The 15,556-nt window shown below is 45.8% G+C and overlaps 1 protein-coding gene and 1 long non-coding RNA gene across 15 annotated transcripts in view; one reads left to right on the top strand and one right to left on the bottom strand.

Annotated features, from left to right (window-relative positions):
• The window catches only part of KALRN (kalirin RhoGEF kinase), a 651,147-nt gene extending 642,463 nt beyond the window's left edge, over positions 1–8,684 (top strand). For all 12 annotated transcript variants that reach the window (XM_064156794.1, XM_064156788.1, XM_064156780.1 and 9 more), the window contains 4 exons: positions 795–873; positions 2,517–2,717; positions 4,214–4,352; positions 6,885–8,684. In XM_064156794.1, the coding sequence (XP_064012864.1) occupies positions 795–873; positions 2,517–2,717; positions 4,214–4,352; positions 6,885–7,430 (965 nt within the window). In that variant the 3' untranslated portion in view covers positions 7,431–8,684. The remainder of the gene's footprint in view (positions 1–794; positions 874–2,516; positions 2,718–4,213; positions 4,353–6,884) is intronic.
• LOC135182624 (uncharacterized) lies at positions 582–15,469 on the bottom strand. Of its 3 annotated transcripts, none has more exons than XR_010305254.1 (3): positions 15,251–15,469; positions 2,648–2,765; positions 582–1,359 (listed from the first exon to the last, which is right to left on the bottom strand). It is a non-coding gene; the product is annotated as an uncharacterized LOC135182624 (long non-coding RNA). The 3 variants fall into 3 exon arrangements; XR_010305253.1 differs by lacking the exon at positions 582–1,359 and adding an exon at positions 2,442–2,572; XR_010305252.1 differs by lacking the exon at positions 582–1,359 and having other exon boundaries at positions 2,442–2,765.
• Positions 15,470–15,556: the final 87 nt, after the last annotated feature.

The raw sequence follows: 15,556 nt of genomic DNA, 5'->3' as shown, positions 1-15,556 counted from the left end.
ACAAGGAACAGCCTGGAAGATACTCAGAGCCAGCTCCTGCCACTAGAAGGGCTTTCCACGTCTGTCCCTTCAGCAGGGCTCGCAGCCTCCCTGCCACAGAAGCTATGCAGTTTCCAAGCACATCCCTGCTTTCTATCCCAAGACCGTTTCTTGTCTCCATCTCTGGGCAACATGCTCTGTGTCCTGGTTGGTGTTCCCCCTGCTTTTCCACAGTGCTAGCAGCACCAGCGTCTTCTGCTGGACAGTCTGGCTGGGGTCTGCAAGTCAGCTGGCAAAGCATACTCCACCAGGCAGTGCAGCTGGCACAGGGCAGCTGCGACCAAGGCGAGTCCCCAGCATGTGATGCTGCAGGAATTTGGGACACAGCTTACTCCTACCCATGCTGAGCCCACATTTCCCCATGTTTTAGCTGCTCCAGTGTGTAAATAGATCTGTGACTGGCTTGAGTGGCCAATGCTGGATGAAACGAGAGCTTGCACGGTGTAGTTCTACCACTCAGTGACACACAGCTATGCCCTTAGACTGTCTGCATAGCCCTTTGCAGACCAAAACTGCAAGAACAGATTTGAATCCACCTTTATTTATCCACACCTTATTCCTTTGGGGAGCTCTGGCTTTTAAGTGATGTAACAAGTCAGAGCTGTGCATTAACACTCTGAAACTGGACTCCCAGTGGTATTATTTGCTGATTTAAGTAATATAGTCTCACATCATTTTTAAAATATGCAGTATGTAGTAGACAGGAATCTGTCCTTAATTTTATGCTTTCTTGAATGTCCTTTGCTCCTTCAAAGACTCTGCTGCCGATGGTGCCACTATTTCATGGAAGGAAAACTTTGACCTTGCTTATGCAGAGCTGCACGAGATTGGGAGGTAATATTAACCCTGCTTATCACCACAATAAACCACCAAAACGATGGCTTGAAGCTTTTTCCTTGTAGGAAAGCCCAGGGTGCTTTTTGTAGTTAGCTTCAGAAGTGTTGCCCCTTGAAAAAGCATGTTAAGTGCTGATTGACATACAGACTAGGTAAAATACGGACTGAATTCTGTTTTTAAAGATTATCTGTGATTTGAGGATTGCAGTCTGGCAAAACTTGTGAACAATTAAGCAGCCAAATCTCTGACAGCCACTGGCAGGTCCCACTGATATCTCCTCTGTTATCCCTGATTTGATGTGAGCTTTGGAAGTCCTGATAGTTTGCTCGTTCTGGATAAGCTTAACCTCAAAGTCTGAGTTTGCTGAAGCACACGAGGCATATGACTGATTTAAATCACATGCTGAAGCCCCTTTCAGAGTAAGATGGTCACTTGAACAGGAGACCGAACAGGCAATGCAGAACGTTGTCAGGCCTTGGTGCTCTGTGCAGACAGCAGATAAGAGGCATGTAATTAGTGCATTTAATTGAGATTAATGCAATTAGTTCTTCAACTGCAAGATCTGAGGAGTGTGTAATTCTGGGACTGAAAGGAAAGGAGTCTCTCTAGTTAGAATCATAGACTCAGTCAGGGTTGGAAGGGACCACAAGGATCATCTAGTTCCAACCCCTCTGCCATAGGAAGGAACACCCTGCCCTAAATCAGGCTGGCCACAGCCTCATCCAGCCTGGCCTTAAACACCTCCAGAGACAGGGCCTCAACCACCTCCCTGGGCAACCCATTCCAGGGTCTCACCACTCTCATAGTGGAGAACTTCCTCCTCACATCCAGTCTGAACCTACCCACCTCCAGCTTTGCTCCATTCCCCCTAGTCCTGTCACTACCTGGTATCCTAAAAAGTCCCTCCCCAGCATTTTTTGTAGGCCCCCTTCAGATACTGGAAGGCCACAAGAAGGTCACCTTGGAGCCTCCTCTTCTCCAGACTGAACAGCCCCAACTCTTTCAGTCTGTCCTCACAGCAGAGTTCTGTGCAAAGAAGAGTGATGTATTAACAAGAGGCCAAGTTCAGCACACGTCCTGACTGAGTAGTTTTACTTTCAGGAGTGGCAGTAAGCACTAGTCTGTATGAGGTTCCTAATTGCTTTCCTGACAGCTTTTTTTTCTTTAACTTCTTACTGTGTGCCTGAAGCAGCGAGACAAAACGATAGCTCAGTGACTATTTAACAAGGCTTCTCTTTTCGTTGTCTAGGAAGTTTGGGCTTTTTATTAAAGCAGCTGGAGAAGGGAAACCCACAGCTGAAAGAAAAAAAAAACAGAGAGAGAGAGATAGAACCTGTAAAAGTGGCTGCAAATTGAACCCAGGGGAGATTGTTAGAGGACATCAGTATGGCTGCACAAATCAAAGCGACACCATTTGCTCTCAGTGTTTGCTAGTCCCCAGTGAATCTCTACACCCAGAGTAAGAGGTGGAGGCCTTTGTTGGGAAAGGTTATGCACAACTACTTCAATCTGATTCCTTGTGAAATATTGATGTGCTGAATCACATAACGCTTCCGAAATCAGTCTGTTATTGCACTGAAAATGAGGCATGGTTTATTCATGAGGCTCCTTCATGATTCTGCTTTTTAATTTCATTTCAGGGGTCGCTTCTCCATAGTAAAGAAATGTGTTCACAAAGCCACCCGGAAAGATGTTGCTGTAAAATTCATTAGTAAGAAAATGAAAAAGAAAGAGCAGGCAGCACATGAAGCAGCTTTGTTGCAGCACTTACAGCATCCTCAGTACATCACCATCCACGACACCTATGAGTCTCCTACTTCTTACATCTTAGTTTTGGAACTGTAAGTATGTGGAACTTGCATCCAAGTGCCTGGACAGGAATCACAGCCCTGTTAAAAACCAAGGACAAAATTCACCCTGAGTTCAGGAGGGCAAAGATTTGCTCATCTGTATTTTAATGTTTGTGATGTTAAATGAAACATCCATTTTCTGCAGCACTTCCACTGCCTTTTCTGTGCATTAAATAAGTTTCAGAGGGACAAATCAAACTGCTGTGTACTCCAGTGAAGCTCAGGTACTCGTGTCAGCAGTTAGTCTGTCCTACTGCAAACTAACTTGTCCCATTGCAACTGAACAGCATCAGATATATTTGGGCAGTTTTGTCCACATTACATATTTGAGTAAATGCATTTCAGATAGATTGAAGCCTACATTGTTCTAAGACTTCTTGGTGAAGAGCTGTGTACCAACTATGCTTGCCCCTAGGAGGGGAAATAGCAACCAAAATCCAAACAACTTCTTTGTTCCAGTATATCCAACCAAGTGTACTCAGGCTATTTGCTTGCTTATTTACACATGTGGTGATTTGGGTGTTATCCACCCTCCCACACTTTGGAAATCACCCAGACTAGACTCAGCTGACTCTGGAAATTTGAATGAAGCTTATATTTACAACTAGCACAATATACAAGCAGATATTTACAGTATATACAGTTATAGACAGAAATATACAAGGTACAAAGTAATACAGAAACACAACAGCCCACCCAGAAACCTGAGTCCCCAGGAGGGGCTCCCAACCACCCTTCCACCTTCTCCCACTCCCCTACCTTACCCCAGACGTTGCCTTGTGCCCCAAGGGAGAACGGAGAGTCAGCCAAGGGGGTTAGGAAGCAAAGTGGATTAATCAGAGAGAGGGAGGGTGAGGTTAGAGAGAAAATACCCAGAGCCTAGATGAAGAGTGACTCCCTTATCTATGTTTGGATTCTTGTTCTTATACATCTCAGCAAGCCTATGAGTGAAGTAGACATCACCATTTGTTTCTCTTTCACAGCCTGTGATCTAATCCTACTCACCAAAACATTCTAGCTAGCTTCAAACTAGCACAGTACAGATAAATAAAACTAGGTGGAAAACTTTTCTTGGGTTTGTTTCCCCACAGAGAACATATTACCAGCTGAAAATGTCAGGGAGGTTTTTCTCTCTTCTGCATTATGCAACCAGCTCTATAAATAAACAGATGAATCCAAATAATGAAGAGGATCCTTTTTTCAAAGGAATTGCCTTTGTCTATTGAATCCATCCTTAAGCAAATGAGTTTACTTTGAGACTGTTGCTAAATTTTTCAAGGACTGGAGATAACAACTGAGGATTAATCATTCTACCAACTCCATGGCCTGCAGTATCTTGAGATATCATTAAACACTCATCAGGTCTTGCATTTTAGTTTCCTCCATTTTTAGGTCACAAATTTTGCACTGTGGTTTTGTTTTCAATTATTAACTGTTCCTAGAGATGCCAGGTGGTGTTTCATGGGCCAGGTTTGGTTTGTTTGTAGGATGGATGATGGCCGTCTCTTAGATTATCTCATGAACCATGACGAACTTATGGAGGAAAAAGTTGCTTTCTACATAAGGGACACAATGGAAGCCTTGCAGTACCTGCACAACTGCAGAGTGGCTCACCTGGACATAAAGGTAAGGAAAGTGAAGGACGTAATTATTCAGTGCCCTTGTACAGACAGTTCCCAGATGCACAGACGGGGAGGATGTGCATTGTGTACCCCAAGGGGATGATCACTCCATGGGCAAGCATCACGGTTCAGACTTGTTGACCAGATTCATGACAGACCTATTGACCAGATTCTCAATTCTCAGACTTAGGGACCTGCAGCACAGGGTCTTTTTCTTCCTTCAGACAAGATGCACCTGTTTCCTGACTTCACTGCTTTGTTTTCAAGGGCTTTCTAGATTTAATGAAGGAAAAGGATGATGTCTGAGACAAGAGTGAGATGTCCCTAGCCCTTGCCTGAAATGGAATCTTATCATCACAGAATGTCAGGGGCTGGAAGAGACCTTGAAAGATCATCTAGTCCAAATGCCCTGCCCGAGCACCTATACCAGATCACACAGGAACGCGTCCAGGCGGGTTTTGAGTATCTCCAAAGAGAGAGACTCCACAAGCCCCCTAGGCAGCCTGTTCCAGTGTTCTGTCACCCTCACAGTGAAAAAATCCTCTTTCTGTTTAAATGAAACTTCCTATGCCTCAGCTTCCACCCACTGCCCCTTGTCCTGTCACTGGGCATCACCGAGAAGAGCCTGATTAATCCACAGGGTATGGTTTGGGTTTACACCTGTACCAACTTTTCTACCAAGCTTGCTAAGCAGAGCTGGCTTGTGCCTAGAAAGCTCAGGGCAGGTCAGAAGGAGTCCACCTCTCCCTCACAGTGCCCTGAAGAGCCCAAATGCAAGGGGAGGGTGCAACACATGGAGGAACTGCTGACAGGGGCAAAGGAAAGCAGCATATTGCTTTGTGCTGCAGAGCCTGAGAGGGGAACTGGGGTTTTGAGGGAGGAGTTCAAAGGAAGAACAAGCTGCATCATGGAGAAGACATTCAGGCCTTCTGTAATGTCCTGCTCAGTTAGATTAGCACAGCTTGTACCTCCTTTTGTTAGCACACATGGCAGGAGGCACTGTACTGTCCTGGATTCGGCATTGTGCTGCTGTCCTCTCCAATGTCCCAGTTATATTGGATGACCAAGAATTAACAGTTGAAGTTATGATCAAGAGTTTTGTGATCTGAAACATTGATTCTGGTTGCCAGGCATACAAGATAATCTATAATTTTTTGCAGGCTTAAGTGCCAATTATAAATGGGGAAGAAGAGATTAATTTAACTTTCTTATACAGTAGATAGTCCAGCCCCAAGGAGGTCTCTTCATAACTCCCCAACTTCCCAGGCGTGTCAGATGAAGTGATGCTTTCATTCTTCTGCTACCTACTACCACTACAAAAGAAACCCCAAAACTCCAACAATTCCTTTTGTACAGTAGCTTTTGTGAACATTAGTCCCAAAAGGCTAAGTCATCCTAGTTTCTTTCAGTAGGATTGTTTGTATTTTCTGCTGTATTTATAGGATCTGTCAAAAAGCAGATATCACTTGGAGGTTAGAAACTGCACTATTTGATCCCAGAAACAAGGTGGGAAGGCAATCTTCTGTGACCTATTTACAGTTTTGCCAAATAAGGGATGCTATATAAAGCCCTTTTTGTTGCTAAGTGGGAAGCAGAAGATGCATTGGTAGTGACAACAGACCTAGCCATGGAGTGTCTTGTCCCAGGATCCTGCTCAAGAATGTGTTGATTTTCTTGATGCGGAGTGCAAAAGAGAGGTTTGAACAAGAGTGTAGTGAACTTTGTATTATATATATATGTAGCCATAAGGCAGCAGTAAAACATGCATGTGATGGGGGGCTATAGAACAGAAAGGTGAGTCCAAAGAAAGTGCAAGAAGTACATTCAGAAATCATCACAAAGCCAACAAAGAAAGCCCTGTTAAGTACCCAGAGTAGAGCGCATAAACAATACTCAGCATCTCCCACTTACAGAGAGATCTTAGTACTGAAATAGTTGGCAAAACAGAGAGAAAACCAACTGGAATGGAATATAATTGCACTCTGGCTTGGAAGGCATAACTGTGAGCTCATATTTCTTAGAGGACACTGGCATCTCCACGTGTCAGCTGAAAGCAACAATAGTGGCACACATCAGAAGTCCTCCCAGGATGAGAGGTAGAGGGAGCAAATTTGAACACCAACTTCTGCTACAAATTACGCACATTTATGTAGCCAGCTGTCATGGAAACAATCAGAATCTAAATAAACTGAGCAGAGACACACAAGTCTTATCAAAATTTAAAACTCTGACAGTGCTCTTAATCTGTAGAGATTAGTTTAGGAAAATAAACTGAGAGTATTTAGGACAAAGTGCAAAATTCCAATGTGTTGCCCTAGTGCAAAAGAGGATGTTGTCATTGCAACTCTAGCATCAATCTGAATTTACAGTAGTGTGAACAGCAGCCGAGCTGGTTCCTTGTCATTCCCTCTCCTGATCTGTACCTCACACAACTGGTTAAATTCAAGTTTTGATTGGCTATTATGATTTTGTAATCTACATCTTTTGTTTGCAAAAACATAATGCGATTAAGGTTTCGTTACTGTCTTCTCAACAGCCAGAAAATCTGCTCATTGATTTAAGGATCCCAGTACCTCGTGTCAAGATCATTGATTTGGAAGATGCAGTTCAGATCACAGGTCATTACCACATCCACCACCTCCTCGGAAACCCAGAGTTTGCAGCACCTGAAGTTATCCAAGGCCTCCCTGTCTCCCTGAGCACAGACATCTGGAGCATTGGGGTCCTCACCTACATCATGTTAAGTGGTGTCTCTCCTTTTCTGGATGAAAGCAAAGAGGAAACCTGTATCAATGTGTGCAGAGTCGATTTCAGCTTCCCACCTGAGTACTTCTCTGATGTGAGTCATGCTGCAAGGGATTTCATCAGTGTTATCCTCCAGGAAGACTTCAGGAGAAGGCCAACAGCAGCCACTTGTTTACAGCATCCGTGGCTTCAACCACACAATGGCAGCTACTCCAAGATCCCTCTGGATACCTCCCGCTTGGCTTCCTTCATCGAGCGCCGCAGGCACCAGTACGACGTGCACCCGGTGCCCAGTGTCAAGAGTTTCCTGATGAGCAGGCTGAACCCAGGCACGTAATGTCTCCTGGGATCCTACACTGAGGCGAGGCGCAGGTGGCAAGCAGGCACAATGCAGACTTGTCTGTACATAGTCCAGCATTTACATTTCACCTGGCTTCCCTAGCTGCAGGGTGCAAAGCACTGCGGAGGTGGCAGCACCTGCCCAGCTCCTCAGGACCAAGGCAGAGGGGGTAACAGTGGGAAGCAGTCATCCCCTGCCTTGGTGGGCACCTCCTGGGACAAGTGCTGCTGTTGCATCCACTGCCAAAAAACCACTGCGGGAAGCAAACGCCAACTGGAAACCAGAGCCAAAACTGCAGTTGCCTTAATCTTTGAGAGGCAGCCTTATGAGAAATCCTCTTGATCTTTCTGAGCTGACTTCAAAATGTACAAGAGTTTAGCGGTAGGATAGTGGTGAGGGGCGAGACTGGGCTGACCTCAGCACATACTGCAGAAATGGACTGAAGTCAGTCTTTGCTGAAATCATTGCAAGCCTGCTCCAGGTTCACAGAGAGGTTTTGCATGCCTCGTATACCCAGGTCTGCTGTGATTTCCATGAGGGCTTTGCCTACACAGGACGTGCAAGATCAGGTCCTATTCACTGCAGGATCAGCTTCCATGGTGGCCTGGCTTAAATACGCTCTCGTTGCGTGGTAGTGCTCAGATCAAAACCCACCGTTAATTCTTGGGCTTTCTGCTGTGTCACATCAACATGCAGCACCTTCAGAGCTACGATCAAGACAACGAATTCATTGGAGCATACAGCTGGTTTTGACTAAGCACAATGGGACTGTGGTGGGGTTTTTTAAAAGCATTTTATACACACTGTACAGAAATCTTTTGCAAAACCTGTGCATTGAGAAAAGGCTGTGTCCAATTTTTGCAGTATCTGTAAACTAGATGATGATGGTGGTGATGAAGACAATTTTTTTTCTATCACAGGTTTTCAATATACATATATTGTATTATATATAAAAATATATATATAAGGGATCCTGTTCCATTTCTAGCTTCAGAATTGCTTGGCCCAAAGTCCATCTAAGACTTTCAGAGTGCAGTAGGAGTGGTGAGTTCACCCTTGTGCTTACATCCCAAAAACTGTTTTCAGTGTTTAAAGTATGTCATTTGCTTCGTTTCCAAACTTGTAAATATCTGCCAGCTGCCATTAGCACCTCATCATCAAAGCATTTGTGAGGATTTTTTTTTTAATGTCCAAAGCCTAATTTGTGATAAAAGTAAAACTATTCACAATTAAAATACTTCTCCCTTGCAAGCCAAGTTGCAACATCATCATATTGATGTCACAGTGACAGAGACAGCTTTAAGTATAACAAACGCAGGGAGTCTGCAAACACAAATCAGCAGCTCACAGGCGGGCCAAATCTTCCTCTCTAGCAACAGGACTGGAAGGAGAAACATACCCCCAGCTGGTGCTTCCTCATCCTGCTAGCACACTGTAAAACTCTGCAGTCTGGGTTTCTTTTTTAACCCGGCATGTGAGGGCTTTTTTCTTGGTGCTGAGTGCTGCTGCGGCTTAGAATGGGAAATGTCAGTTGTTACCAAAGGTTGCCTAAGGAAAAGGGCTTGATCTGACCATGTGTGCTCAGCATAGACACTCTTTAAGGGCAAAAGTCAAATTTAATTTACCATCCAAGTAGCTGCACTGTGAGCCTGCAATGTATCTGCAGGACCAAAAGCTGTTTCTGCCTGCAGATGGTGGAGATGCTCTGCAAGTACTGTTAAATTCTCAGGGTCCTGCTAGCCCTTCTTTTAATCCACTTCCAAGCTCAACTTCACAGCAGGTAGGTAGACCTGGCCCTTCTCTTTGCACTCACTCTATCACTACACTGGAAGAGTCAGTATTTTGCTAGTGGAGAAGAAAGCAGGCACAGCAGAAAAACCCAATGTTCAGCACCATGTGGATGTGATACAAGAACAGACCTTGAAGTTGAGGAGCCAGAGTCAGAAGGCTAAACCCAGGTACCTGAGCAGTCTGATGGAAAGAGATCTAATACAGGGGGAAGCTGTAGAAAGGTTTGGAGGAGATGGTATTCTAAACCATCTAGATCAGCTACAGCTTATCTCAGATTGGCCACAACAACCCCAAGCAGCACTACAGGCTGGGGACTGAGTGGCTGGAGAGCAGCCAAGAGGAAAGAGACTTGGGGGTACTGATAGACAGTAGCTGAAGATGAGCTAGCAGTGTGCCCAGGTGGCCAAGAGAGCCAATGGCATCCTGGCCTGCATCAGGAACAGTGTGGCCAGCAGGACAAGAGAGGTTATTCTGCCCCTGTACTCAGCACTGGTCAAGCCACACCTTGAGTACTGTGTCCAGTTCTGGGCCCCTCAATTCAAGAGAGATGTTGAGGTGCTAGAAGGTGTCCAGAGAAGGGCGACAAAGCTGGTGAGGGGCCTGGAATATAAACCCTATGAGGAGAGGCTGAGGGAGCTGGGGTTGTTTAGCCTGGAGAAGAGGAGGCTCAGAGGTGACCTCATTAATGTCTACAACTACCTGAAGGGACTTTGTAGCCAGGTGGGGGTTGGCCTCTTCTCCCAGGCAACCAGCAATAGAACGAGGGGACACAGCCTCAAGTTGTGCCAGGGGAAGTATAGGCTGGATGTTAGGAGGAAGTTCTTCCCAGAGAGAGTGATTGGCATTGGAATGGGCTGCCCAGGGAGGTGGTGGAGTCACTGTCACTGGAGGTGTTCAAGGAAAGACTGGCTGAGGCACTTAGTGCCATGGTCTAGTTGACTGGCTAGGGCTGGGTGCTAGGTTGGACTGGATGATCTTGGAGGTCTCTTCCAACCTGGTTGATTCTATGATTCTATCTGCATTAGTGCCATTAGCTTGCCAGCATGGCTTTGTAGATTGAGGGGCTGGCTTTCAGAACAGCTTCTTTAAAGGAATTAGTCATGTCTGAGTAAAACAGATCCCCTCTGCAGCACAGCAGCTAATCGTCTAAGCAACCCAGAAGCACTTCTCAGAGTGAGGAAGAGTGTGAATTATGGGATTTCTTAGCAACCAAAACTTCTTCAGGCAGCAGCCATCAAGGGGTGTCTTTAATTAGCACCAGCCTCAGGTACCTTCTCATAACAGGACTGTGTGTACTTCTTCCTGTTTGTCAAAGCTGGCTCTTTGTGCTCTGATTGTGCTGCCCTAAAAAAAAAATGTTTTATGGAAGTGTGGTTTATAAACCCCACAGTTTTATGAGGCCTGTGGGTATAGCTTAAGCCACAGTCTTTCTGCCTGGCATTAATAGAGGCAAATTCTTATGCATCACATGAAATCTGCAGTTGTTTATCATTTTATTTTCCTACCTCATGAATTTGCATACAACAGACATTTTGGATGCACAGGTGGGGAAAGCTGAGTTGCTTAAGGGAATATTTAAGCCTTTCAGTGCTATCAATTAACAGAACAAAACCCAAAAGGCTGAAAGAGGATACATGTTTAGGTATCGGTGCTTAGACCCAGCAAAGAGATTCCTCATCAAAGCAGAGCTGGAGGTGCTGAACTCTCAAGATTTTTAAGGTTATAGGGCTGCTTTCTTTAATGGTTCTGCCTTTTCCATATCCCAGCACTTTCAGGAAAACTGGAACCTGTTAGTATTTCCAGATACACTTGTGATTGTCAACCACTCTTGCATTTTATCTCAGAGTTGTGTGTTGGTTGGTTTTGTTTTTTCTGAGTAAGGTCAACTTGACGTGAAATGCTGCTGTATGACAAACACAGAGGAAGTAAGTATTCTGAATTTGCTCTCTTGAGGTCTTTTTCAGCCAACCTGTGGCCTCTCTGCAGATCCAATGGGTCCTGTAACTCTGTTGTAAACAGACTACAGCTCCGTAAGGAGGCCTGGAGAGAGCCCACAGGGTGAGAAGCACAACAACTAAACCTCTCTGCAGCATTCTCCAACTACTGGATTTTTTTGTGCATGAAGTATTGCCTGTAAGAAACCTGGGGAAAGAGTTTCTCATAAAGCTCTGTTAGGCATTTAAAAAGCTCCCCAGAGAAAAGCTCTCTCCAAGGGGAAGATTTCCACCTGGAGCATTACCAGTCAGGGTGTTCTCAAGACATCCAGGTGAAGGCATGATGGGCTGCACTCTATAGCTCCTGCAGCAGCTTCAGATCAGCTAGAATGACCAACAGTAATACTAGCAACAGAACACCACAAGCTTGGTGCAGGCTAGCACTACACACACAGCCACCATCTTCAGACATCCTCAGAGCGGTCTGACCTTGCACTGACATCCACTTGCTCACAGCATCTGCAGGAAGGCAGTAGCAAAGGCGCTGCTGAAGTGGAGACCAGAGGGTATGGTGCTCATCACCAAAAAGGGCTGCATTTACTGATCGTGCATGGCAATGAGACTCTGACTTTCCACCCTCTCTCCACTCTGCTTGAAGCCACCAAGGCAAGCTATTCCTCTCTCAGCCACTGGATGGGAAATCTGATTGCCCATGCAACACTGTCAGCTCCCATCAGGTGACTGAAGCACTTACTGCCATGTGGGAGATCCCCACCCCTCTGCCAATCTGCCAAGCCCCCTGTGCACATTGCTACAGGTACCACACACAGCCAGTCCAGGGTTTTAGGCCTCAATGTTTCAAAGCAATCCAGGCTTTAAAATTTCCCTCTCCCTACTTGTGCCAACAGGTCTTGTTTAGTTAGTCTGACTGCCTTTTTATTTTGTTCCAATAGCAATTACTTCTCAAGGTATATTGCTTATCAGCTAAGTTAATGCTGAGACAAAGCCTGTGCCCTCGGCTGACCTGCACAAGTTCTGTGGCTTCAGTGGAGCCCATCAGCATTTCTGACAATGCTATCAGGCCTTTGTTATGAATACCATGAGTAAAGGCTAAATGCACAACTGCACATAATGACCTGAGTACATATAACCATACTTTAACACCTTTGCAATGAAGGGACTGCATCAAGTGATCTGGAATAGTATAAACTTCAGAGACAGATATAAAGGCCAGTCTGTATATTCAAAGGTCTAACGGATCATTAATGCACACAGGGGCTAACAAACTGGGTTTGTTTCTGTTCCTTTCCATGCAGAGATCGATTCCCCTCTACACAGGGCCTGAATTTATTTTCCAGCTCGTTCTTTCATGTCCCATCAGAAAATGGTGCTTTCCCAAGGAAATAAAACAAATTCACGTTTAGCTAAGCTGACTGCACACTGCCATCAAGTGATGAATTCTTGTTCTGGGATCTGTATAGTGGTGAGTGTTACCATAGCTTCAAGATGCTGAATATTCACTGTAACTGTAGTCTTTATTATTAAGCTAGTGAAAAACAAACATCTTCTTTACTCAAGCCATATTTCACCTTCATGTCCAACTTCTGATGCTGGTGCTTTTACTTCTCTTTCTACCAAACTTGTCAGCATTGCTCTGCCACTGAGGTCAATTTGCTGATAACTTTTAGGAGGCAAATGCAATCAAAATTGCAAATAAAATAATAATTTTTAAAAAAATCTCAGATTTATTCACTGAGGTAAGAGCAAACAGTGGGCATATATTGATGCTTTTCAATCTTTGCAACAATCAGCTGAAGGAGATAAAAAGAAACAGTATTGCTAACAGCTCGGCATTTTCAAGGTGCAAAGTAAATTCCACAGCCTTAATTATTTCAGTGTATTGCTGGTCTGCCTTAAATGTATCTTCAGTTTTACTGCTAATTTCATTTTGTATGCACACAATGTCATTTTGTAAAGGTAAGTTTGTAAATATTTCCTTTGTAAGTCTAATCATTCATGTGTACTGTTGCGAGGTGATTACTTGCTGTCCCATGTTGTTATTACTGTACTGCAGTATCTATGATCATCTACAGATGTAGTTTCAAACTGTACATCTTGTCCTTGCATTCCTATAAATAGAGTATACTAATGATTCAGTTTCTGGGCTTTTTGATTAAACACAATTGTTCAGAGAAGACTGGGTCAGTATTATTTCAAACGTGCATGGGATCGAAGACTCAGAGCTTGCTGATTGCTGTACTCAGCTCATCACAGAAGCACAGAATGGCAGGGGTTGGAAGAGACCTCTGAAGATCATCTATTCCAAGCCCCCTGCTACAGCAAGATCCCCTAGAGTAAATCACATAGGAGCACACCCAGGAAGAGTCATAGAATCACAGAGTCATAGAATCATAGAATCATAGAATCAACCAGGTTGGAAGAGACCTCCAAGATCATCCAGTCCAACCTATCACCCAGCCCTATCCAATCAACTAGACCATGGCACTAAGTGCCTCATCCAGGCTTTTCTTGAAGACCCCCAGGGACGGTGCCTCCACCACCTCCCTGGGCAGCCCATTCCAATAGGAAATCACTCTCTCTGTGAAGAACTTCTTCCTAATATCCAGCCTATACCTCCCCTGGCACAACTTGAGACTGTGTCCCCTTGTTCTATTGCTGGTTGCCTGGGAGAAGAGGCCACCCCCCACCTGGCTACAATGCCCATTCAGGTAGTTGTAGACAGTAATAAGATCACCCCTGAGCCTCCTCTTCTCCAGGCTAAACAGGCCCAGCTCCCTCAACCTCTCCTCATAGGATTTGTGCTCCAGGCCCCTCACCAGCTTTGTTGCCCTTCTTTGGACATGTTCCAGCATCTCAACATCTCTCTTGAATTGAGGGGCCCAGAACTGGACACAGGACTCAAGGTGTGATCTGACCAGTGCTGAGTACAGGGGAAGAATAACCTCCCTTGTCCTACTGACCACACTGTTCCTGATGCAGGCCAGGATGCCATCATCTCTCACAAGGGATGTTCACAGGCAACCAGAGCAATGACCTAACACTCCAGCCAATACTGAGCCTTGGATACATCAACCAGGAAACCAAGCAGCCTCTTGGGGGTCACCTCGAGAGTCAAGGAAGAGAGGAGATGTCTTGTCACACCAAGCCCTCCCTACAGCAGTGCTTTCTGCTTCTCTGCGCAAAGCACAGGTGGGGATGGGAGAGATGTACAGGGAGGGCAGGCCTGAAGTGGCCCTCCTGCTGCAGCAGTCACCCTCTGAGAATCATACAGTTGTTTTTGTTGGAAAAGACCTTTAAGATCATCGAGTCAAACCATTATCTAACTAACCAAGTCTGGTGCTAAACCATACCTCTTAGTACCACATCTATGTGTCTTTTAAACACCTCCAGGGACAAGGATTCAACCACCTCCCAGGCAAGCCTAATCCAGTGTTTGATAACCCTTTCAGCGAAAAAGTTTACTCTAATATCCAACCTCTCTTTTAATCTTGAAGCCATTTCCACTTGTCCTATTCTTACTATGGAGAACAGACCAACACCCACCGCACTCCAACCTCCTGTCAGGTAGTTGTAGGGAGCCAGAAGGTCTCCCCTCAGTCTCCTCCAGACTGAACAGCCCCAATTTCACAGTATCACAGTATCACCAAGGTTGGAAGAGACCTCACAGATCATCAAGTCCAACCCTTTACCACAGAGCTCAAGGCTAGACCATGGCACCAAGTGCCACGTCCAATCCTGCCTTGAACAGCTCCAGGGATGGCAACTCCACCACCTCCCCGGGCAGCCCATTCCAGTGTCCAGTGACTCTCTCAGTGAAGACAGCATCCTCAGATGCTCCTTGTAAGACCTGTTCTCCAGACTCCTGAGCAGCGTAGTGGCCCTTCTCTGGGCTCATGTTCAGCCGGCTGTCGATCAACACCTCTTGGTCCTTTTCTGCCGAGTAGCTTTTCAGTCATTTTGCCACAAGGCTGTAGCGCTGGGTGGGCGTAGGAGTGCGCTCTGCTTCGAAGGGGTCTTGTGACCCAAGTGCAGGACCCAGCACTTCACATTGCTGAAACTCATACAACTCACCTCAGCCCTTCGATCCAGGCTGTCCAAACCCCTCTGCAGAGCCTTCCTACTGCCAAGCACATCAGCACTTCCACCCGGTGCAGTGTCACTTGCAAGCTCACTGAGGGTGCACTCAATCCTCTCACCCAGGTCGCCGATAACGGCGCTAAGAGAGAACCGCCCCAAGACCGAGTCCCTCAGCACACTCCCACCCGCTCCGGACCGCGCCGAGACCCGGCCCTGAGGGGTGGGGCCCCTGAGGGGCGGGGCCGGGCTCCGGGGGCGTGTCCAGGCCGTCCCCGCCCCGGCAGGCTGCGTCATCTGGCG

The sequence above is a fragment of the Pogoniulus pusillus genome, chromosome 2 (genome assembly GCF_015220805.1).
Source record: "Pogoniulus pusillus isolate bPogPus1 chromosome 2, bPogPus1.pri, whole genome shotgun sequence".
NCBI classification, from domain to species: Eukaryota; Metazoa; Chordata; class Aves; order Piciformes; family Lybiidae; genus Pogoniulus; species Pogoniulus pusillus.
Note: the sequence above shows the minus strand (reverse complement) of the source record. Positions and strands in the feature narration are given on the sequence as shown.